This window comes from Pavona decussata, unplaced genomic scaffold, assembly GCF_977016875.1.
Source record: "Pavona decussata unplaced genomic scaffold, jaPavDecu1.1 SCAFFOLD_300, whole genome shotgun sequence".
NCBI classification, from domain to species: Eukaryota; Metazoa; Cnidaria; class Anthozoa; order Scleractinia; family Agariciidae; genus Pavona; species Pavona decussata.
The window spans coordinates 3,447,501-3,470,000 of record NW_028145697.1 but is presented as its reverse complement, the minus strand read 5'-3'; the positions used below and the strand labels follow the sequence as shown (position 1 = coordinate 3,470,000).

General features: G+C 37.8%; 2 protein-coding genes across 2 annotated transcripts; both read right to left on the bottom strand.

Moving 5' to 3' along the window:
• Window positions 1-1,910: 1,910 nt before the first annotated feature.
• LOC146454679 (uncharacterized) lies at window positions 1,911-9,541 on the bottom strand. Its single transcript, XM_085095244.1, has 4 exons — window positions 9,410-9,541; window positions 6,211-6,291; window positions 5,821-5,955; window positions 1,911-3,288 (listed from the first exon to the last, which is right to left on the bottom strand). Exons 1-4 carry the CDS (start codon window positions 9,500-9,502, stop codon window positions 3,148-3,150), a joined length of 450 nt encoding a protein of 149 aa, XP_084951370.1. The 5' UTR covers window positions 9,503-9,541; the 3' UTR covers window positions 1,911-3,147.
• A 6,638-nt stretch (window positions 9,542-16,179) lies between these two features.
• On the bottom strand, window positions 16,180-20,761 carry LOC146454678 (uncharacterized). Its single transcript, XM_085095245.1, has 4 exons — window positions 19,888-20,761; window positions 18,853-18,933; window positions 18,463-18,597; window positions 16,180-17,494 (listed from the first exon to the last, which is right to left on the bottom strand). Exons 1-4 carry the CDS (start codon window positions 19,960-19,962, stop codon window positions 17,354-17,356), a joined length of 432 nt encoding a protein of 143 aa, XP_084951371.1. The 5' UTR covers window positions 19,963-20,761; the 3' UTR covers window positions 16,180-17,353.
• Window positions 20,762-22,500: the final 1,739 nt, after the last annotated feature.

The following is a 22,500-nucleotide window of genomic DNA, read 5'->3' as shown; positions in this document are numbered from 1 at the left end:
CCGGTGCATCTGTAAGCCATGAACGTAGTAAGTAAAGGCATTGTTTATGGATTGTTGCTGTTCATAAAACGCCGCTCTGCTGATTGAAAAGAGAGAAAAGAAATAAATGTAAAATAACTCTTTTTTTCATTCGATGTATTTTTCCTTCCTTTTCATTGGCCGAGAGCAAACCACGTGATCTGCAAATAACTGCCTACAAATAATGGTCTGCTCATGCGCAATACTGTCCAACTGTGTTTTTCTGCAAATAATATTCTGCTCATGCGTAATTGAAACCACGTTCTTGTGTGAAAATGGCAGATCGCTTCCCTGAGCTGTCAGAGAGCGATTTTACATCTTTAGTTGAAAAACAAACTCGGTGATCGAATGATAAAGCAATTATTAGACTCGGTTATCGCAAAATATCGGGATTTGTCAGTGTCTCGCAGATCAATTATTTGCAACCTCGTGCAATAATTGATAAATATGCGAAGCACTGACGATTGTTCAATTCACAATGAACCCGAAGGCCAGGTCGGATGAAATAAAGCTCACATTTTGTAATCATGATCATCATCATTAATCCTTATACACTCTTTTTTTCTTTTTCAAAATAAAAATTTTTATAAGAATGTTGAGGCTGAGATTAACTAAAAATTTAAGAACATACTAAGAACATCACCCATGCTGAGAGTCAGTAAAGAATATTTTCATTCCAACCAAATATTTTTGAAATGAACAGTATAAATACTGATAACCCGACGACTCACACACAGATAATGAAAAAATTCTTGAAACAATTCAGTCTATATTGTCCAATTAACCCAAATAATAGGTGTCTTGGTCACGTCCGCACAGATTTATTGAAATACTATAAAAGATAACTTAAGAACATCTTAAAACCTTTTCGCCGCTCAAGTTGCCAACAATAATAAGAAATTTCAGCTTCAGCCTCAAAATTAGACGTTCTTATAAAAAAAAAGATTGTACTGAGCTAAAACTTACCTTCGCAAATCGGCTCACACGATGGCCAAGCTAGAGACAGCTGTGGTTGACGTCTCAGCTTCCACAATAATTCATACCTTCTTCTTTTATTCCATTTTCAAACACCCTTTCAATCCATTGCTTCCACGCACGTTGTCCATTTATATAGAAAAAATTTTTTCAATGCTTTTATTAGCAGTCCATAGTGCAATAAAATATTACTTCTGTGAAAAAATTTAAACTGAGATTTACGAACTCTTCTAGCTCGGAAGGCATCAAGATTATTCGAATGAAATAATAAGCCACTGTTATTGATGTTGCTGATTATTTGTATTTCTATACGTTTTTGTATTTTCTGACGCATTCTAAAACATCCGGTAAAAAGTTTAGAAAAACTTGGGTTTCTTGTTTCTATTGGCATAAGGAGGATTAGTTAGGCGGTTCAAAGAAAAGAAGATTGAATCTGGCCCAGACGAAAATCTTCTTACAGCTTGTATCCAGACCGCAGTTCAGTCAACTACAGACTATCACGAGGTGGCAAGAATTGTCGGATTTTCACTCGAATTTGCAACCGAAATATCTACGCCGCCTATTGCCTCAAGCCCTTCAGGTGTGAATTTCTTAGACCCGACGCCTAGCACTGTCAGCAAAGTGGCGTCGCGTCCTTTTGGTTCCTTCTGCTGGGAGTTCATCGTTTGGTTAAACTCTTTTATTCTGTCATAGGCAGTGCTTCCACCTAGCGTGGCGGATAATTTCAAAGGGGAATTGCCATCAAGGATGGACGAAGTAAACTGTATAGGAGTAGAGCTAAGAGGCTACGTGTACTCGAGGGGGAGGGGAGGGTTGGTCAGAATTTGCTTAATTTAATGCTCATTAATAAGACCCATTCATCAAGTGAACGTACTGAGTTAACATCTGAAGAGAATTATCCGGCAGTGATTCTGTAACCGAGATGCTTTGTTTTCAGTGAAATGGGGACTACATGGTATAAATATAATATATATAACCATTTACTTGTTTCTTCATTCTCCCTTTACAATAGCAAAAACTTAGAGCACAGAAACAGAGGGAACAAGATAATACAAAACAAAACTAATAACATAAAAGCAAGTTACATAACAAAAAGGAAGGAAAAGGGGTGAAAAAGATGGGCACGATGAACATGAGTGAAAGCTTGAAAGACACAACCAATGAGACTGCCTTTTTAGCAGACAATATTGGTTAAATTGGTGAGCAGAGGCGAAAAAATGGACATCATAATGCTATTTGCACCAGTTTAGTTGAAATTTATTTTCGAGTCTGGCGTGATAGAAACCTTTTTTCTAATTTCTATATTACACTTTAGCTGTTGCACACATTCCTTAATACATGGAGAGAGATTTTTGAATTTACAACAGTACCGTAGACATTATATCCCGAAAGAAGCAAACAATGGTTAAACAAAAGCTCATGCTTTTCTCCTCTTAGACCTGGGCACGCAAGTGTTGTATAGTATAACATCCTTGTTTAAGTCACTTCCCAATCCACTTATCAATGTCGAACATTATCATTTATAGACACGACACGTATTGTGTTTTGTCTATAATTTCCTTTTTGTTGATCAACATTACAAGAAGACAGGAAAGTAAAACCATACCCAGAACGATCCCAATGAGGAAAACTGTCCTAGAAAATTTGCAGGATTTTATTTTTTGCCGGGCCAATATTTCAACTAGTACAACTAGTCTTCTTCAGCCTGCTTCAGGTAGCTCTGTTCCTGAAGAAATTGTCCAAATAATATTGCCCTCTACCGAAATGTCAGCCCTGCAATTAGTTTGGTTTTATTAAGAAACGTTGACTGGCCCAGGATAGCTCTGGTAGGTGGGTATCTGGGACAATTTTTCTCCATATATTCGAGAGTAGAGTTGAGAGTACGTTAACTTAAGAAATGTTCACACTACGGAACTATCCCAACCAATCACCATCCTAAATTCCCGACCGGTCATGCTCTACGCACGACTGCACGATCCACGCATCCCACGACGCACGACTCACACACCCAAGGCTAATCTGGAGAGCGTTTGCTAAAAGACATATAACTCTAGTCACATAAGAAGCGTTTTATTGACTTAAATCAGAGTGTTCACATTCAGCGGCTACGTTGACTTGAAGAGTTGGAAGGGCGGTGGTAGAGCTGTTTTAGTATCATTCTTCGTCAAATTCCTTGTCACGTTGGCTTGGTGGTATCGCAGTGCACCTGTAAACTGGTCTTGTCTTATGATGAACCATTGCAGTCAAAGAACAAGTAAGCCCTGGGGTACAAGGGCACTTCCTGTTCAGTCCGGGCTGAGATTTAAATGAATTAATACAATCTTGTTAAACAGAGTACTGAATGATTCGGGCTGAAATGTAACGAAATCTAAATGAGGGCTTGTTACATTTCAGGGATGTTCAACAATGCACTGCTTCCAATGGCTGAATTCACGTATTCCTATCTAAGATGTGTCTTAAGATATAAATTTGAATAAAATGTAGGACCTTTCTAAGTCATGTCTTAACGGCTATTCACAAACTTCATTTTATGGCAATCCCAAGGCAGACGTAACTTAAGAGTATCCTATCGATTTGCAAAGCTAAGCCAATGATAGATTGTTTTATATGGACGAATTTCTCTGTGTCGTGTAAATTTTTGTTAGAAACAAAATTTTAATTTGAATACATCGTCTTCAAGATTCCATCTGTGCGAAATTCTTGTTTAACTGACATTCATTTGTTTCTCTCTTTTTTTTCTTAATTATCTTTTGCCTGTATTCATTATTTGCGGAGTTAAAATTTTTTTATTCTTACTTTGACTTCAGCGAGGATGACGCTCAGCCAACGTCGAAACTTCGTTTGTTTGTTTTTAGCAGTTTTTAGAAGTATTTTTTTACGGAACATTTTGTCGCAGGTATTTGTAGTTTAATGTTTAAATAAGTCGCCAGTTTCTTGTCCGTTTATCATTATTTAAGGTTGTTCGTAGGGTTTCTTAATCCCCTCACTCCCATGCAAGAGTGCCATTTGGCACAGGAAGTAATTACGCACTCAATATTGGATCAATCTGTATAAAATTAGGACACCAAACAGATCTTGGAGAGATCTGCACAATGGAAGCATAAAATCGTACCCCTCTCCTTCATGAGACAGGGTTAACTACCCCTCCATTGTTTGCAACTTTTTTCTCTGACACTTTTAAGACCAAGTCATCATTTTACAGGAAACTGTGTACTGAGATCTGCAAATTAAGCTATAGTTTAGGGGTATACCCAATGCATATGAGAAGTGAGATGTATTTTAAGATTTTAATTTTCTCGTTTTAAACATTTTTTCATTCTTTTCTGTTACTTCCTTTCTTTTAGCTGGAATGATTTATGCAATAACCCCAGATAAAACATTTTAATTGATATATTACAGTTGGTGTAGGGGTTCACAGTTGCCCTTTTACAAAAATACGACATTTTCCATGGGAGTGCTGTTACCTGAGCTCTTTTTAACTTGGACCTCGTGAGTCGTATAACACGAAGGCTTACTTGTCACTAAATTTTACTAAACATTTTTTCAAAATAACTTATTTTTTTTCTCAGGAAGGAAAGCAATCGTGCTTCAAAAAGCTTATTTATTCTTGAGGAAAATCATCACAAATACCCTCTGCAAATAGATGATTAAAACTCATCGACAACCGAATTTTTCACCATCCGTGTGCAGTTAAAACCTGTTTCAGTAAAGTGGTCAGCAGGAGAAGAATCAAGACTTCCATTTAAGATTAGTTACTACATGTCTTTATAACCATGACACGAAAGAATCCGGAGTGAAAAGAGGCTAGAAGGTGGAATGAATTTAATACTAAAAACTTCCCTTCGACCAATGCTAAATCCCAAAATTCCTGATTGACCAAAACTGTTTTAGCTCACTGACCCCCAAAAAGCCGTTACACATTCTAGCATTTGGCTAAATCTATTCATTTTTTTATCTAATTTAATATTTGTTACAAGCTTTTGAACGAGGTATCTAAAAGGTTTTTGCTGGGAAATTCTTTAAGGTCAGTGGTGACGTCATGGAAGTTACCATGGTAAACATCTGAGCTCCACAACTTCAGTTTTTGTAAATTGTCTTAATAACTAAATCGGTTAGCTCAGGACTTTTGAATGTGCATGGCTGCTGGCATCCCTTCGAATTTCCAAGGGAAGTAAAAATTGTTCAAGATAGCAGGGGCTCGAAATAACAGGCTAATTCATTAAAACAATGAATAGTATGTGTCCTTCCTAATCGAACCTAAATTACGCTTGAATGGGTACGTTCTCTGTTGAAATTCAGCGTAAGATCGCAGAGTTCTAATGCAAGAAGTTCACTTTGTAAGACAAGCAAACATCTTACAGTTTGTTTCGTGTAAATATTTGCTTGTTCCTGTGAGCAGTGAATCATGCAAGCGAGGAATTCGACTGAAATAACGGGTTATTTCTATAGCAAATTGACGGGAAAAAATACGACTAAATCTGAGGGAAACAACTCTTCATTCGAGATAGCGGGCAGTCCGACATAAGCGAGTTCGAGGTAACGGAGTCCTGGGGTTCTTACCATTTACATGGAATACCCGGAAATTCGAGTTAGAAAATCAAATGGTACGCATCATTCCATTAGGAGTACTTCTGAAATTATGGGCTTCTGGTCAAAACGATGCATTTTTATTACTCCTTTTGGGATTTACAGTTGATGTTCATACATTTTGCATGTTGTCCACTTTCTGTTAAGACAAGCTAAATCATTTCGAATTTATGCCGAAAATTTCCATCCGGGTGGTTTGCGTAAATAGTAAGCACCCATGCTGTCTAAATGTTTTCTTACTATTTCATAAGGAGAACATCTCTGTTCAGATAAGAGCATCTTTCTGCAGACTTTGTCTCCTTTTATTTTCCGGAAGACGCAGCACTCGTCCTTGGAGCAGTCACTTGTACTTTTGCATCTGGTATGTCCAGAGTCCTGTGTATATGCCAGAAAAGCTTTAAAACTCTATTACCCACACTGGCCTTATTCAAAAAATGTTGTTTGAAAAAAGTTCTCCGTCTTTCTAAACAACACAACCCCCAGTGCGTGTAACTGTAAGGTGCTCACTGTGTCCGGTAATCAGTCATATCCGTTCAATTGTTTGTACTCTTTTGGTTTTGGTTTGTTCATTTACAATGGTGAAACTGCATATTTCAATACCCCAAACTTTTTGACGCTAAAATAACTTACATTTTGTCCAGCTGCCGGTTCTTTTGAACGGCCCCATGGGAAAGCTGGCGACGTGTGCATCATCTTCAACTTAACAACGCTCTGATAGGGGAAAAAATTAAAAAAATGGTCAAAAATATATTATTCAATGGAACATGTCACTCGTGAACTTCAAAGCCACGAATAACAAGAAGAAACAAGTCCTTTCTTGAGAATGATGTATTATTCAGTCAGTGACACGGACATACTCGGAAAAAAGAAATCCGAGTGCTCCCAACAGGAGTTGAACCAATAACTTTCGATTACTAGTTCGGATGCTCTTCCACTGTGCTTTAGGAGAATCGCAGGAGCTTGGCTAGTAAACTTGAACACGGGTTCATGATGACGGGCTTGTCGAGTATTACGAGTTCTTTGACAATTTACTTATAACTTTCGCGCCTTTTATAGCTTTGTCAACTATTGTAGCTGTATTCTGCTGTATTACTGCAGCTAAATGGTATACTAATGATATGGAAAATACAGCAGACAAGACAAAATGATGCCATCTGGGCCGCCCTGTTGCGGAAGCGAAACTATTCTCTTAGAAGTTTGAAGTGAATGAAGCAGAGTTCCTTGAACCAAAGTAAGCGAAGGTGTTGGCATAAGCTTGGGCGAACTAACTTATGGTGGGAAAATATTTGGACAGGAATTGCACCTGACGAATGTTGGAAAGATAACTTGAAGATGTCAAAGGACTCTTTTGTGAACCTTGTGGCAGGGTTAAGACCATACATTTCACCCAACGGCAGGGTACTGGGTGCTGAAAAAAGGTAGCAATTGTGCTCTATTTTTAAAAGACACAGGCTCCCTAAGAATGACAGCCAATACGTGCAACCGGGTATGATAACTCAATTTCTTCATCACTGGAGTCCCAGTGCATTGCATGTTTTGACAGTCGATAAGAATCGATAACTATCCGTGTAAAACTTATCTTCATCACTGGAGTCTCAGTGCATTGCATGTTTTGACAGTCGATAAGAATCGATAACCGTCCGTGTAAAACTTATCGATTGGTCAGTTGATTGATTGATTGATTGATTGATTGATTGATTGATTGATTGATTGATTGATTGATTGATTGATTGATTGATTGATTGATTGATTGATTGATTGATTGATTGATTGATTGATTGATCGATTGATTTACGTATTGTCGGCCCCTTATGCGGGTGGTTTTTAGGTCTTTTATTGATTCGAGGCAAGTTCAAAACGCGACAAAGACAAACCGTGCTATGGCTTTAAACCAAGATTCTTGCCAGCCATGGCTTATAGGCGCTCAAAACAAAAATTACGGAATGAGCAGATATATGTTTACCATTTACTTAGATTTTGAGACCTTCAAGCGTGAGCAAAACGTTGAACAGTATAGATATATTACTAGTAGTAATCAACGATTATAGAGTGCGTTCGACAGCCTTAAGTTGTCCGATTGTACGGCCTGCTGCGTGACTTTTTTTTAGGTAGCCGTTTCGTCCTTTTATATCTGTACGTATTGTGTAACTACCAAGGTGAAATATTTGCAATAAACGAAGCTGAATTTTAAATTTCAGCGGCTACGTTGTTGAACTTAAAAATAATAGAAAGTATTTTCGGTCCGTCTGTTGCGTGACACCGCCGGTCGAACTTTAAAATAATGCACATCATTTTCGGTAAGACGCTTTCAATCTTTGAGAAAAACGAAACTTACAGGCCAGCGTACTATTTTGGTCTTCTACTCAAAAGGTATTTTACCAAAATGCCGCGAAACTTACGCGACTATAAAGCCGTAAAAATGTCAAACTGAAGCGAGCTAATTTGCATACAGTTTTGAAAGACATCTCAGGGCCAAGGTTATCCAGAGAGCGGATAACTCTATCCAGTGGATAAAATGTTCTCCGCTGGATAGCGAATTATCTGCTGGTGAAAAGTCCGTCTTTACTCGTATTGTAAAACGTTTCTGAACATAGCAACGATTTTGATGACAATAGTCTTTTCGCCCGGGTCTTTTCGTAGTTCCACAGGCTAGTTTGCGGTTGAAATCTATTTCTGACACGACGAAATGTACAACGAGCGTGCAGCGCTGTCCGATGCGCTGTTCGATGAATTTATTTCCCACGGAAAATTATTTTACCGCGGCCACAAAACGTGTTAGTTCTTCAATGCAATCTTTCACAAAAAAGATTTCTGGAAGAAAGGGAAAAGATTCTGCAGAGATATTTCCATCCAGTCACGTCCAGTGAATATTGATGAACATTGCAGTTGAAACGAAGGAACTGAACATCGATAAGCTTTCGCAATAATTTCGCAAGATTGGAAATGCCAGTACCTCTAACCTCAAGCGTAAACAACACAACTTATCTGATAACACTCCACACAACAAGGAAGCACAGTCCAGAATTCGACAAGCAAGCACACCAAACGCCAAGAAAAGGTCAAACTCCCAAGCAAGCACACCAACAAGCACGCAAAACCCGCTAGCAACATTAAAAGATGGCTCTAGCGCGAAAACGAGGTCAGAGTCGTCATAAGCTCGCACCAGTTTCCCGGCCGACACATGCCCCTGCAAAACTCAAACGGGGGGGCTATTTGGGTGTCCTTACAGCAATCTCGAAAAGTTCTGCATAGCCGTACACAGGCACACCAACTCAAAAGACACAGGACGCAAAAACGAAATTAGGCTTGCGTTCTCCTTCGTCGAACGCAATAAGTGATAGAAATACCTGTAAGGCTATCAGTATGATAAAAATTATTGTTCCGTTCTTCCATTTCCATTATACTTTCCTAAAACTTTATTTGAAGTTGGTCTTTGTAGAAGTAATTACAGGAGGGGAGCATGGAACAACATGCATAGGGGCTTATAAGTGGAGAAGCTAAATAACCGGATTATTTTTAACAGGTAGATGGGCCTATAACCGGAAGCGTTATAGCCGGGAGGGCTTTAAACCGGGATTTAACGGAATATGTGAATGAAAAAGCATTTGTCATACGTATGTTGTCTTTTGAAACACGAGTGCTTTTAAACTTGAGTTTTACTTACTTGCACGGCAGAATAAGCTGCTATCTACTTCAGTGTTTTTACGAATTAGGCACGCATATCAGAACCAATCATACGAGAATTGGTAGGTCAATACATACAAGATGAGAAAGTTTCTTTTTTATCTCATTATATCATGCCACCGAACAAAACATAGATTTTTCTAACCTTTTCTGCCGCCATCCAAGTTGTTGAACAAGTTAACCAAATCACAACAGATGCAAATGACTTAGTCACGTTCATATTGAAGATCTGAACCATTATCCCCTTTAATTTCTCTTCCTGTTCGTTTTTCTTGAAGTTTGGTGCAGAAGTGGCGTTTTTTTGTACGAAGAAAACAATTCGTCGATTTTATAAGCTTTTGAAGTGTGTGGACGTCATATACTCTGCAGGTGTAGCTGGAGCAAAACTTGAATATTTATAAATAATGGCACCGTCGCACACTTGACAAACCAGTACTTCATAATAATAACAATCGCAAAAATAAAACGGAACAAACAAACTTGAATGTTGACTCCCTAATGTGAACGAATTAATAAAGCTAGAATTTATCGAATTGATTTGCAAACTTGCGGGATTTTTTTGTTTATTCATTAAGTTCAAATATTAGATAAGTCTTACTACTAATTTGCAATTCATTACTGAAGACTAACTACCAAAACATTACTTACACGAAGAGAATACAAGAGATATAACAAATTTAAACTAAAAAAAAAACAAAATACAAATCGGCAGCCGCGCCATCCAAACTTGCGAGGAAACGAAAGTTTCGAGATTTTTCTGAAACATTTCATATCCAAAACATTTTAAAAGCAATGGCCGGATTTAAAATTGAGTTTTACTTCGCATCGGTCCGCTCGATCGATTTCTTCGAGGAGTTAACTTTTGACGAGACTTCAGTTAAACGGCCAATTTTAGACGTGCGGATTTTAGTTATATTTAGGCAATTTAAAAATAGGATTAAGGGTGTGAGGATTTTACTGTGAATATATTTTCTTATATATTTTATTCTTATTACCTTGCACGACTCCACAAGCTGCAGAGCTTTAATTTTAATCGTGCTGAAATAAAGGCTGTCTGTCTCTGCCTGTTTGTCTGTCTGTATCGTATCGTGCTGTGTTGTGTTGCGTTGTCTTTTCTTCCATTGTATTGTATTGGTCTGGTGTTGTGTTGTGTTGTGTTTTGATAAGTTGTGTTAAGTTGTATTGGGTAGGTCTGTTTTGTTTGTTTTGTGCTTGTGTTGTCCTTGTCTAGTGTGGTGTTGTGTTATGTTTTGTTAAAGGGTGATTGGATGAAAAGGTAATTGCAATCCGTTGTGTGCTGTTTTGTATTGTCTGTTGTTATATTGGTCTGGTGTTGTGTTGTGTTGTGTAGGTGCGTTTTCTCGTTTTGTGCTTGTTGTGTTTTGTTGAGTTATGTTGAGTTATGTTGAGTAGGTCTGTTTTGTTTGTTTTGTGTTTGATTTGTTGAGAAGGTCTTGTTTGTGCTTGTGTTGTATCCCTATTGTGTTGTCCTTCTCTAGTGTCTGTGATTGAATGGAAAGACAATTGCAATCCGTTCAATTGTACTGTATTACGGAAAACAATGGGTCCAATGAATAAATAAACAGGTAGGTTCAATATGTATACAGTGCGTTTAGTTTACTGATTCTGCCCAACCATCAAGTTGGTGTCGCACTTATGTAGGCCAATAACAAAAGCTTGATGGCAAACCAATCAAAAGCGAGTGCCGTCATACGTATTGGCCAACAGGATAAAAGCACTAGAGTAATTATTGCAAAGAATTTGGCGTAATTAAAATGGATTAACATAAACGACTAAAGGCATAGAAAGAGATTGTAGGCAGACCAGCAATAATGTCGTTATTATTATTCGGTCATCGTTCGTTGGAAAAAGCCGTAGCGAGGTGAAAGCACTTGGTCGCGGCCATGAGTGATTTCAGTTTTGCAACCGAATAAATCCGATCAAGGTTTTAGCTTTTGACACAAATAAACTTTTGCTGTTTCTTGTAAGAAACGAAAGTTCACCTTTAAGAATTTCCTTTATAGCTGCAGCAATTGATTGCCAAGTATTTTGGCACAAACAATCCTGCTTAAAAAGTCAAACTCCAAAGAAACTGAAAGAAGTCATTGTAGTTGCGGCAAACGTTAGCTAATAGGCACAAAATGAAGAAACCAACTAAATGTTGAAATGGCGTGCTTAGCCAATCAGGAGGTAGTATTTTAACCGCTCGACCAATCAGGAGTGAGTAATTTTGCCCTAAGTGAAAAGAAAATTAAGAAAAAATGCCCTCCGTTTCGACCAATCAGTAATTTTGCCCTCTATATTATAAATGGAAAAATAGAGCAATAAGTTAATTTCTTTCTGGTCTCAAATTCGTGAAAATGGCAACAACAACAAAAAAAACAGGACAAGTGCTCATTCCTTCTGCTCTTAAATTCGCGAAAAGAGCCAAAAATCGAGCAAGGAGTTCATTCACTTCTAGTCTGAAATTCAGGAAAATTTCAATAATTTGAGCCATAAGTTCATTTCATGTTTCGAATTCCTGAAATAGTCAAAAATCGAGCAATAAGTTTATTTCTTTTTGGTCCGCCAATGAAATAGCCAAAAAATCGAGTTATAAGTCGATTTCTTTCTAGTCCCAAATTCGTGAAAATAGCTTCTCAAACTCATTAATAATTCATGAAGAGAAAACAAAGGAAATCACTACCGTGAAGGAGGTTTGGAAATGTGATCTAAATTTTGTGAACTTTTGCCTCGAATTTCTCCAAGAATTATCAATAGTTTGGGAAGCTATATCAAACACTCGAAAGAGTGTTTCCTCCTATTTCCAAACACCTCGAAGTTGGTCAAGGAACTCGGCTGCGCCCCGTTTTTCCAACCTACTTCTCGGTGTTTGGAAATCGGAGGAAACACTCTTCCTCGTGTTTGATATATTACGTCAAATTCGTGAAAGTGGTCAAAAATCAAGCAATAAGTCCACTCCTTTCTGGTTTGAAATTTGCGAAAATAGCTCAAAATCGAGTAATAAGTTCATTCCTTTCTGGTCCGAAATTTGTGTAAATGGTCGAAAATATAGAGGATATGACCGCGTGGAGATACGAAACTTCTCTTCGAGTGTTGAAAAATATTTCACGAGTGAGCGAACGAGTGAAATATTTTTCACACACGAAAAAGAAATTTGGTATCTCCAAGCGGCCATGTAATGTTCTGTTTATTATATAAACACCAATGTAAAGGGCGCGATTTATTATGTAACCATAGCAGCAGTAATCTTTTCACGTGTAAAGATAACATGTTATTTTCACGTGTGAAAATAACATGTTATTTTCACGTGTGAAGATATCATCTTTTCGCGCGAAAGCTCACCTGGTATTTCATTGGTGTTTATATAATAAAAAGCAAAAACTTCAGTCCTTGCTGGTTTTAAATTTCTGAAAATAGACAAAAATCGAGCAATAAGTTCATTCCTTTCTGGTGTCAAATTCCTGAAAACGGCCAAAAGTCGAGCAATAAGTTGATTCCTGTTTTTCTCTGAAATTCGTAAAAATAGCCAAAAACTGACCGATACGTTCATGTATTTTTTTTTCTGGTCTCAAATTCGTGAAAATGGCTAAAAATATTAAGCAATAAGGTCACTCTCTTCTGGTCTTAAATTCATGAAATTGGCAAAACTCGAGCAAGACGTTTATTCCTTTCTGGTCTCAAATTCATTAAAATAGCTAAAAATCGACCAACAAGTTCACTCCTTTTGGGTCTACAATTCGTGAAAATGGGCAAAAATTGAGCAATAAAGTCATTCATTTCTGGTGTAATTTCGCAAAAATACTCGGTTAAAAATTGAACGATAAGTTCATTGATTTCTCCTCTCCAATTAGTCAAAGGAAATGTTTCTCTTGGAAACAATTTTGTTGCGTGGAAACAAACATTGTTTCCAGATTTTTCAGAGACATTTCACATCCAAAACATATTGAGAAGCGATGACAGGATTTAAAATTGTGCATGGCTTCGCATCGTATCGTATCGTACTGTGTTGTCTTGTTTTGGATTGTATTTTGGATTGGATTGTATATTTTGGTGTTGTGTTTTGTTGAGTTGTGTTGAGTAGGTCTGTTTTCTTCCTTTTTTTGCTTGTTGTGTTTGTTATGTTGTGTTGAGTAGGTTTGCTTTGTTTGTTTTTTGCTTGTGTTGTGTCCTATTGTGTTGTTCTTGTCTAGTGTTGTGTTTGTTATGTTGTGTTGAGTAGGTTTGCTTTGTTTGTTTTGTGCTTGTGTCGTGTCCTATTGTGTTGTTCTTGTCTAGTATTGTGTTTGTTATGTTGTGTTTACTAGGTTTGATTTGTTTGTTTTTTGCTTGTGTTGTGTCCTATTGTGTTGTTCTTGTCTAGTGTTGTGTTTGTTATGTTGTGTTGAGTAGGTTTGCTTTGTTTGTTTTGTGCTTGTGTTGTGTCCTATTGGGTTGTTCGTGTCTAGAGTTGTGTTTTGTTATGTTTTGTTAAGGGTGATTGGATCAGATAATTGCATTCCTTTGAATTGTACTGTTATTGCGGGGGAAAATGAGTTAAAAGAATAGGTGGGTTCACTCTGCATACTTTGCGCTTAGTTTATTGATTATATCGAACTACTGGAGGACAAGTATTCAATCACGAATTTTTTCGAAAATCGACCTGAAACAACCTTTGCTTCAGTCTTCGTAAGTAGGTTTCTTGGCGAATTCGGTTCGCTGATGTGTTGACGTTATTGCAAATCAGTCAGTTGTATTCATCGCTTGATGTTAAGTCATTTTTTTGAATAAACTTCCACTTCCTTCCAGTTGGTCCCTTCGAAAGCATAACGTTTTGTGTTCGATTCCGGTTCGTAGCTTAAAGGATCGTATTCTGGAGATTTCTGCAATTGTATACAACTTTACCGGCCGGCTGTTACTAGCTTGCCCGCGACAATTTCGTGACTATAGGCAAAAATCGAGCAATCAGTTCATTCCTTTCGCTGGTCTAAAACCCATGAAAACAGCCAAAATCGAGAAAGCAGTTCATTCTTTTCTGGTTTCAAATTCGTGACAATAGCCAAGAATTGAGCAATAAGTTCACTCCTTTCTAGACTTAAATTCGTGAAAATTGCCAAAAATCAGGCAATACGTTCATTCTTTTCCGGCCTCGAATTCCAGAAAATAACCAAAAAGGGTCAAATAAGGGCACTCCTTTCTCGTCTCACATTCGTAAACAATATCCAGAAATCGTGTAATAAGTTTATTCCTTTCTGCGTCAAATTGGTGAACATAGGCAGAACTCGAGAAATAAGTTCATTCCTTTCTGATCTAAAATCGGCCAAAATCGAGAAACAAGTTCATTCCTTTCTGGTGTCAAATTCATCAAAATAGCCAAAAATTGAGATATAAGTTTAATCCTTTTTTGCCTCAAATACGTGAAAATAGCCAAAAATCGAGCAATTATTTCACTTTTTTCAGGACTCAAATTCGTAAAAATGGCTCAAAATAGAGGAATAAGTTCATCCTTTCTGGACTCAAGTTCTTGAAAATAGCTAAAACTCGAGGAATACGTTCACTCTTTCTGATCTCAATTTCGTGGGAATAGGGAACATTTGAGCAATAAGTTCATTTTTAGCTGTTAAATTCGGGTAAAATAGGGGAAAATCAAGAAATACGTTCATTCCTTTCTGGTCTCAAATTCACAGAAATCGACCAAAATTTGTCCAAAACTCGTGTAAGTTCCCACACTGCCGAAAGCTTTTCATGAAAACTTCATGAAGAAATTCAGTCTATATTGTCCAATTAACCCAAATAGTAGGTGTCTTGGTCGCGTCCGCATAGATTTATTGAAATACTATAACAGATAACTAAGAACATCTTAAGAACTTTTCAGGCTCAAATTGCCAACAATAATAAGAACGTTCAACCTCAGTCTCAAAATTAGACGTTCTAATAAAAAAAAAAAAAAAGAGTGTAATGAGCTAAAACTTATTACCCCCACAAATCGGCTCGTACGATGGCCAAGCTAAAGACAGCTGTGGTTAACGTCTCAGCTTCCACAATCATTCATACCTTCTTCTTTTCTTCCTTTTTCAAACACCCTTTCAATCCAATTGATTCCATGCGCGTTATCCATTTATACAGAAAAAAATGTCAACGCTTTTATTAGCAGTCCATAGTGCAATAAAATATTACTTCTTTGAAAAAAATTAAACTAAGATTTTACGAACTCTGCTAGCTCGGAACGTATCAAGATTATTCGAATAAAATAATAAGCCACTGTTGCTATTGATGTTGCTGATTATTTGTATTTCTATACGTTTTTGTATTTTCTGACGCATTCCAAAAGATCCGGTAAAAAGTTTAGAAAAACTTGGGTTTCTTGTTTCCATTGGCGTAAGGAGGATTAGTTAGGCGGTTCAAAGAAAAGAAGATCGAATCTGGCCCAGACGAAAATCTTCTTACAGCTTGCATCCAGACCGCAGTTCAGTCAACTACAGACGATCACGAGGTGGCAAGAATTGTCGGATTTTCACTCAAGCCGTTCAGGTGTGAAATTCTCAGACCTGACGCCTAGCACTGTCAGCAAAGTGGCGTCGCGTCCTTTTGGTTCCTTCTGCTGGGAGTTCATCGTTTGGTTACACTCTTTTATTCTGTCATAGGCAGTGCTTCCACCTAGCGTGGCGGATTATTTCATAGGGGAATTGCCGTCAAGGATGGACTGTTTAAACCCTATAGGAGTAGAGCTGAGAGGCTACGTCTACTCGAGGGGGAGGGGAGGGTTGGTCAGAATTTGGTTAATTTAATGCTCATTAATAAGACCCATTCATCAAGTGAACGTACCGAGTTAAGATATGAAGAGAATTTTCAGTGATTCTGTAACCGAGTTGCTTTGTTTTCAGTGTAATGGGGACTACATGGTATACACATAATATATAATATATAACCATTTACTTGTTTTTTCATTCTGCGTTTACAACAGTAAAAACTTGAGCACAGAAACAGAGGAAAACAGATATTACAAAAACAAAACCAATAAAATAAAATTAAGCTACATAACAAAAAGGAAGGAAAAGGGGTGAAAAAGATGAGCCCCATGCATGAACAGGAGCAAAAGCTTGTAGGACGCAACCAATGAGACTGACTTTTTAGCAGACAATATTGGTAAATAATTTGCACCAGTTTTGTTGAAATTTATTTTCGAGTCAGTCGTGATAGAAAAGCTTTCAGTTCTCATTTCTAGATTACACTTTAGCTGTTGCACACATCCTTTAATACGTGGAGAGAGATTTTTGAATTACAACAGTATCGTAGACATTATATCTTGAAAGAAGCAAACGATGGTACAATAAAAGCTCATCCTTTTCTCCTCTTAGACCTAGGCATGCAAGTGTAGTACATTATAACATCCTTGTTCAAGTCCCACGTAACTTAATCCCCTTCCCAATCCAGTTATCAATGTCCAACATTATCACTTATAGACACAACACGTTGTGTTGTGTCTATAAATTCCTTTTTGTTGATCAACATTGCAAGAGGACAGGAAAGTAAAACCATATCCAGAACCATCCCAATGAGGAAAACTGTCCTAGAAAATTGGGCAGGATTTTATTTTGGTTGGGCCAATAATTCAACTGGTACAACTAGTCGTCTTCAGCCTCCTTCAGGTACCTCTGTTCCTGAACAATACCGTGGTGTCTTAGACGAAATATTGGTCCAAATAATATTGTCCTCTACCGTAATGTCAGCCCAGCAATCAGTTTGGTTTTATCAAACGTTGGCTGGCCAAGGATAGCTCTGGTAGGTGGGTACATCTTACTCCATATAGGCGAGAGTAGAGTTCAGAGTACATTAACTTAAGAAATGTTCACAGTACGGAACTATCCCAACCAATGACGATCCTATAAAATGCCCGACCCGTCGTGCTCTACGCACGACTGCATGATCAACGCGTCCCACGCGGTGACTCACGACTTACACACCCGAGGCTAATCTGGAGAGAGTTTGCTTAAAGATATATAACTCTAGTTATATTAGAAGTGTTTTATTGACTTAAATCAGAGCGTTCACTTTCAGCGGCTACGTTGACTTGAAGAGTTGGAAGGGCGGTGGTAGAGCTGTTTTAGTATCATTCTTCGTCAAATTCCTTGTCACGTTGGCTTGGTGGTATCGCAGTGCACCTGTAAACTGGTCTTGTCTTATGATGAACCATTGCAGTCAAAGAACAAGTAAGCCCTGGGGTACAAGGGCACATCCTGTTCAGTCCGGGCTGAGATTTAAATGAATTAATACAATCTCGTTAAACAGAGTACTGAATGATTCGGGCTGAAATGTAACGAAATCTAATGAGTGCTTGTTACATTTCAGGGATGTTCAACAATGCACTGCTTCCAATGGCTGAATTCACGTGTTCCTATTTAAGATGTATCTTAAGATATAAATTTGAGTTAAATGTAGGACCTTTCTAAGTCATGTCTTAAGGGCTATTCACAAACTTTATTTTATGGCAATCTTCAGTAATAACTAAGTCGGCTAGCTCAGGACGTTTGAATGTGCGTGGCTGCTGGCATCGCTTCGAACTTTCAAGGGAAGTTAAAAAAAATTTCAAGATAGCAGGGGCTCGAAACAAGGGTTAATTCATAAAAACAATGAATAATATGTGTCCTTCCTAATTGAACGTAAATTACGCTTAAATCGGTAAGTTATCTGTTGAGATTCAGTGTAAGATCGCAGAGTTCTAATGCAAGAAGTTCACTTTGTAAGACGAGCAAACATCTTACAGTTTGTTTCGTGCAAATATTTGCTTGTTCCTGTGAGCAGTGAATCATGTAAGCGAGGAATTCGACTAGATAACGAGTTATTTTTATAGCAAATTGACTGAAAAAATACGACTAAATCTGAGGGAAACAACTCTTCATTCGAGATAGTGGGCAGTCCGACATAAGCGAGTTCGAGGTAACGGAGTCCTGGGGTGCTTACCATTTACATGGAATACCCGGAAATTCCAGTTGGAAAATCAAATGGTACGCATCATAGTACTTCTGAAATTATGGGCTTCTGGTCAAAGCGACGCATTTTTATTATTCCTTTTGGGATTTACGACTTATGTTTATACATTTTGCATGTTGTCCACTTTCTGTTAAGACAAGCTAAATCATTTCGAATTTATGCCGAAAATTTCCATCCGGGTGGTTTGCGTAAATGGTAAGCACCCCTGCTGTCTAAATATTTTCTTACTATTTCATAAGAAGAACATCTCTGTTCAGACAAGAGCATCTTTCTGCAGACTTTGTCTTCTTTTGTTTTCCGGAGGACGCAGCACTCGTCCTTGGAGCAGTCACTTGTACTTTTGCATCTGGTATGTCCAGAGTCCTGTGTATATGCCAGAAAAGCTTTAAAACTCTATTACCCACACTGGCCTTATTCAAAAAATGTTGTTTGAAAAAAGTTCTCAGTCTTTCTAAACAAAACAACCCCCAGTGCGTGAAACTGTAAGGTGCTCACTGTATCCGGTAATCAGTCATATCCGTTCAATTGTTTGTACTCTTTTGGTTTTGGTTTGTTCATTTACAATGGTGAAACTGCATATTTTAATACCCCAAACTTTTTGACGCTAAAATAACTTACATTTTGTCCAGCTGCCGGTTCTTTTGAACGGCCCCATGGGAAAGCTGGCGACGTGTGCATCATCTTCGACTTAACAACGCTCTGATAGAGGAAAAAATGTTAAAAATGGTCAAAAATATATTATTCAATGGAACATGTCACACGTGAACTTCGAAGCCACGAATAACAATAAGGAACAAGTCCTTTCTTGAGAATGATGTATTATTCAGTCAGTGAGACAGGCATACTCGGAAAAAAAGAAATATGATTTCTCCTAACAGCATGCTCTTCTACTAAGAGCGACAGGTATTACAAAGTGCAACAGTTTTATTACAAAGTGCGACAGGTATTACAAAGTGCGACTGAACAAATGCTGGGTTTTGTGAGATTATGAACGAGGTGGCTTGTAGCCCCCCGCCCGTTCCGGAATGAGCAGATATAAAATAAGACTAACAGATAGCGCTATCCATATATGTAGCCCATTTACTTAGTTCCTTAGACCGTGAAGCGTCAGAAAAACGTTGAACAGTTGTGTTACTATCGATATATTATATGTGATAGAAACACCTGTAAGGCTATCAATATGATTAAGATTGTTGTTCCGTTCTTCTATTTCCATTATACTTTCCTAAAATTCCATTTATATTTGTTCTTTGTAGAAGTAATTACAAGAGGGGGAGCATGGAACAATATGCATAGGGGGCTTATAAGTGGAGAAGCTAACTAACTGGATTATTTTTAACAGATAGATGGGCCTATAATCGGGAGGCGTTATAGCCGGGAGGGCTTTAAACCGGGATTTAACGAAATATGTCAATGAAAAAGCATTTGTCATACGTATGTTGTCTTTTGAAACACGCGTGGTTTCTAACTAGAGTTTTACTTACGTGCACAGTAGATAGAATAGGTTGCTATCTACTTGAGTGTTTTTACGAAGTAGGCACGCATATCAAAACTAACCATACGAGAATTGGTAGGTCAATACATACAAGATGAGAAAGTTTCTTTTTTATCTCATTATATCATGCTACCGAACAAAACATAGATTTTTCTAACCTTTTCCGCCGCCATCCAAGTTGTCGAGCAAGTTAACCAAATCACAACAGATGCAAATGACTTAGTCACGTTCATATTGAAGATCTGAGCCGCTATTCCCTCTCTCCCTGATCGTTTTTCTTGAAGTTTGGAGCAGAAGTGGCGTTCTTTTTAGCGAAGAAAGCAATTCGTCGATTTTATAAGCTTTTGAAGTGTGTGGACGTCATACGCTCAACAGGTGCAGCTAGATCAAAACTTGAATATTTATAAATAATGGCACCGTCGCACACTTGACAAACCAGTGCTTCATAATAATAACAATCGCAAAATAAAACGAAACAAAATAAACTTGAATGCTGATTCCCTAATATGAACGAATTAATAAAGCTAGAATTTATCGAACTGATTTGCAAACTTGCGGGATTTGTTTGTTTATTCATTGAGTTCAAATATTTAGGAATTGGTTCGTGCTAAGCGTGCGTATATCGAATTGTGGTGCACGCGGGAAGTTTGGAGAGCACGAAAGAAGCGTAAGAGTTACTCGAGGCGTAGCCGAGAGCAACTCTAGTTTCTTGAGTGCTCTCCAAACTTCCCAAGTCCATCCATAACTCGATATACGCTCAGCTAAAAGCACGATCCAATTCTTTTATAACATAGTGACAACAAAGTACTGCACGGAAAACAAGTTTTATTTATGATTGATTACAAAATTTTCTCAATGCGCTGTATGGAAAAACAAAGTTTCTGTATTAATTGGCTGGTTACAAACACAACACAACCGTATCAATGAAACTTTGCTTCTTCGATTAGTTTAAAGTCAATGAAAATGTAGACAAACAAGTTTCCAAGTCCACAGAAAGTACTCAAACGTTAAAGTCAAAGTTAAAGGCAGGAGCTAGGGTCTCCATTCATATCGATGTTTTCGTTGTGCACGGTAAAGTTGGAGAAGACTCAATTCCCAGAGAAAAGTCGGGTAGTCTTCCATTTTTGGGGAAACTTTGTAAAAACTAAGCGTAGGAAACCAGAGTTTGTCTGGTTTGCACACGTCATCGAATGGACGCACGGCCGTGCATATGTTAAGAAATGTACCATGATGACGCCAATAGGAATTAGATCGGAAAGCACGCGCGCTATGTTATAATTTACTACTAATTTGCAATTCATTAAGGATGACCTGACTACCAAAAAGACTTACACGAAGAGAAATACAAAATATATATTAACAAATTAAACTGAAAAAAACAAAATACAAATCGGCAGCCGCACCATCCAAACTAAGCAGCTGAAGGTGTGGCACTTTGCCCAGTATACAGTAATGTTAATCTTATGGGCTGCTATGAGAGGTACTTCAGTTCTTTCCAACGCTGGGTAGAATCTACAGTCAATCTTTATTTTTTGTCAATCAATCTTTACTTTTTGTCAATCAGTCTTTATTTTATGTTTTAACAATTTTTCTTACTAATTACATTGGACTGCAAGCAGCGAGAACTAACGGAGGCGGACGGTGAAAGAGATGAAAAAGAAAGATAGAGTATATTGAAGACGCATAAGCGCACCAGAAGAAATGAAGCAGTAGGATATAAGAGATCAAAAGTAATGTGAGTGTGAGAAGGATCAGTTTCCCTCGAGAAAGATGAGAGTGTTTTGCGGGAATCTGTGTTTTCTGTCGTTTCTTATGATGGATGAAAGGACTTCCATTGCGACAATTAAAGGGAAGGAGTAAATGGATCTCCTATTTGAAGATCAAGGTAGTGCGCCCTGAACCCGGTTATACCTGACCCAACGTTTCTTCATCATCATGGACATTCATCCCTTTAATCGAGGATAGAACGCGGTTGGAACCCTAATTAGAATTAGAAAAGAACCTCCCCTAAAATTCTGCTGACAATCCATCATTTGTCTGGGATTATTATCCACAAATGATCATGTACGCTCGCTAACTAAGATTAATTTAAATGCAGATATCCTTTTGTTAAGTAAGAGATCAGGTGTGTAAACACTTATTAACCCCATGGGTTTTCGTTTTCACACCTCCACCTTCCTTTCTCTCCAATCCCTGTTCTTTGTGTTTAATTAATATATGGAAATAAAGAAACTTGAACTTGAACTTGAACTTGAACTTGTCTCTCTGGCAAGTTACATTTCAACTTGAGACACCTTGACAGGATGTTTTGGTCCACTTTACTTTTACTGAAGAAAAACCACATATATAGTCATCCGAGATCTTACAGACAAACATTGTTTTGCGAATCAGAAAGAGTACAACGACCAATGTGATATTGATAATTCAAAAAACTACAACAGTCTTCAGAAATAAAACTGACAAGTGGTTTAAACCGGAGACACAATACGAAGATCCAAGTGACGCAGGCTGAGACAGTAATTGATATCAATTTTAACAACTGACCTTGCTCCATGATAAGTGACAATATTGCTCTTTTAGAAAAAAAATGCTTCTCCTGCGCCAGTAATTGCTAAAAAAAATTCCCTCCCGTCAACTAAATGGCGTCCAGATTTCTAAATTAAGGTTGAGTTTATCTCCTCGGTGAATACGCACTCACACAACGAAGGCGAAACACCAAAGAATAGTTCAGGTGATCAGATGATGTGCACAGAAAAGGAAAATGGCGCCAA

Coding starts and splice junctions, on each gene's coding strand:
- LOC146454679 (XM_085095244.1), bottom strand. CDS start 9,502: ATGGTTCAGATCTTCAATATGAACGTGACTAAGTCATTTGCATCTGTT. Junction 6,292..9,409: donor CTTGGATGGCGGCAGAAAAG/GTTAGAAAAATC, acceptor TTCCCCTATCAG/AGCGTTGTTAAGTTGAAGAT. Junction 3,289..5,820: donor GATGTTCTCCTTATGAAATA/GTAAGAAAACAT, acceptor TTTAAATCTCAG/CCCGGACTGAACAGGAAGTG.
- LOC146454678 (XM_085095245.1), bottom strand. CDS start 19,962: ATGAACGTGACTAAGTCATTTGCATCTGTTGTGATTTGGTTAACTTGC. Junction 18,934..19,887: donor CTTGGATGGCGGCGGAAAAG/GTTAGAAAAATC, acceptor TTCCTCTATCAG/AGCGTTGTTAAGTCGAAGAT. Junction 17,495..18,462: donor GATGTTCTTCTTATGAAATA/GTAAGAAAATAT, acceptor TTTAAATCTCAG/CCCGGACTGAACAGGATGTG.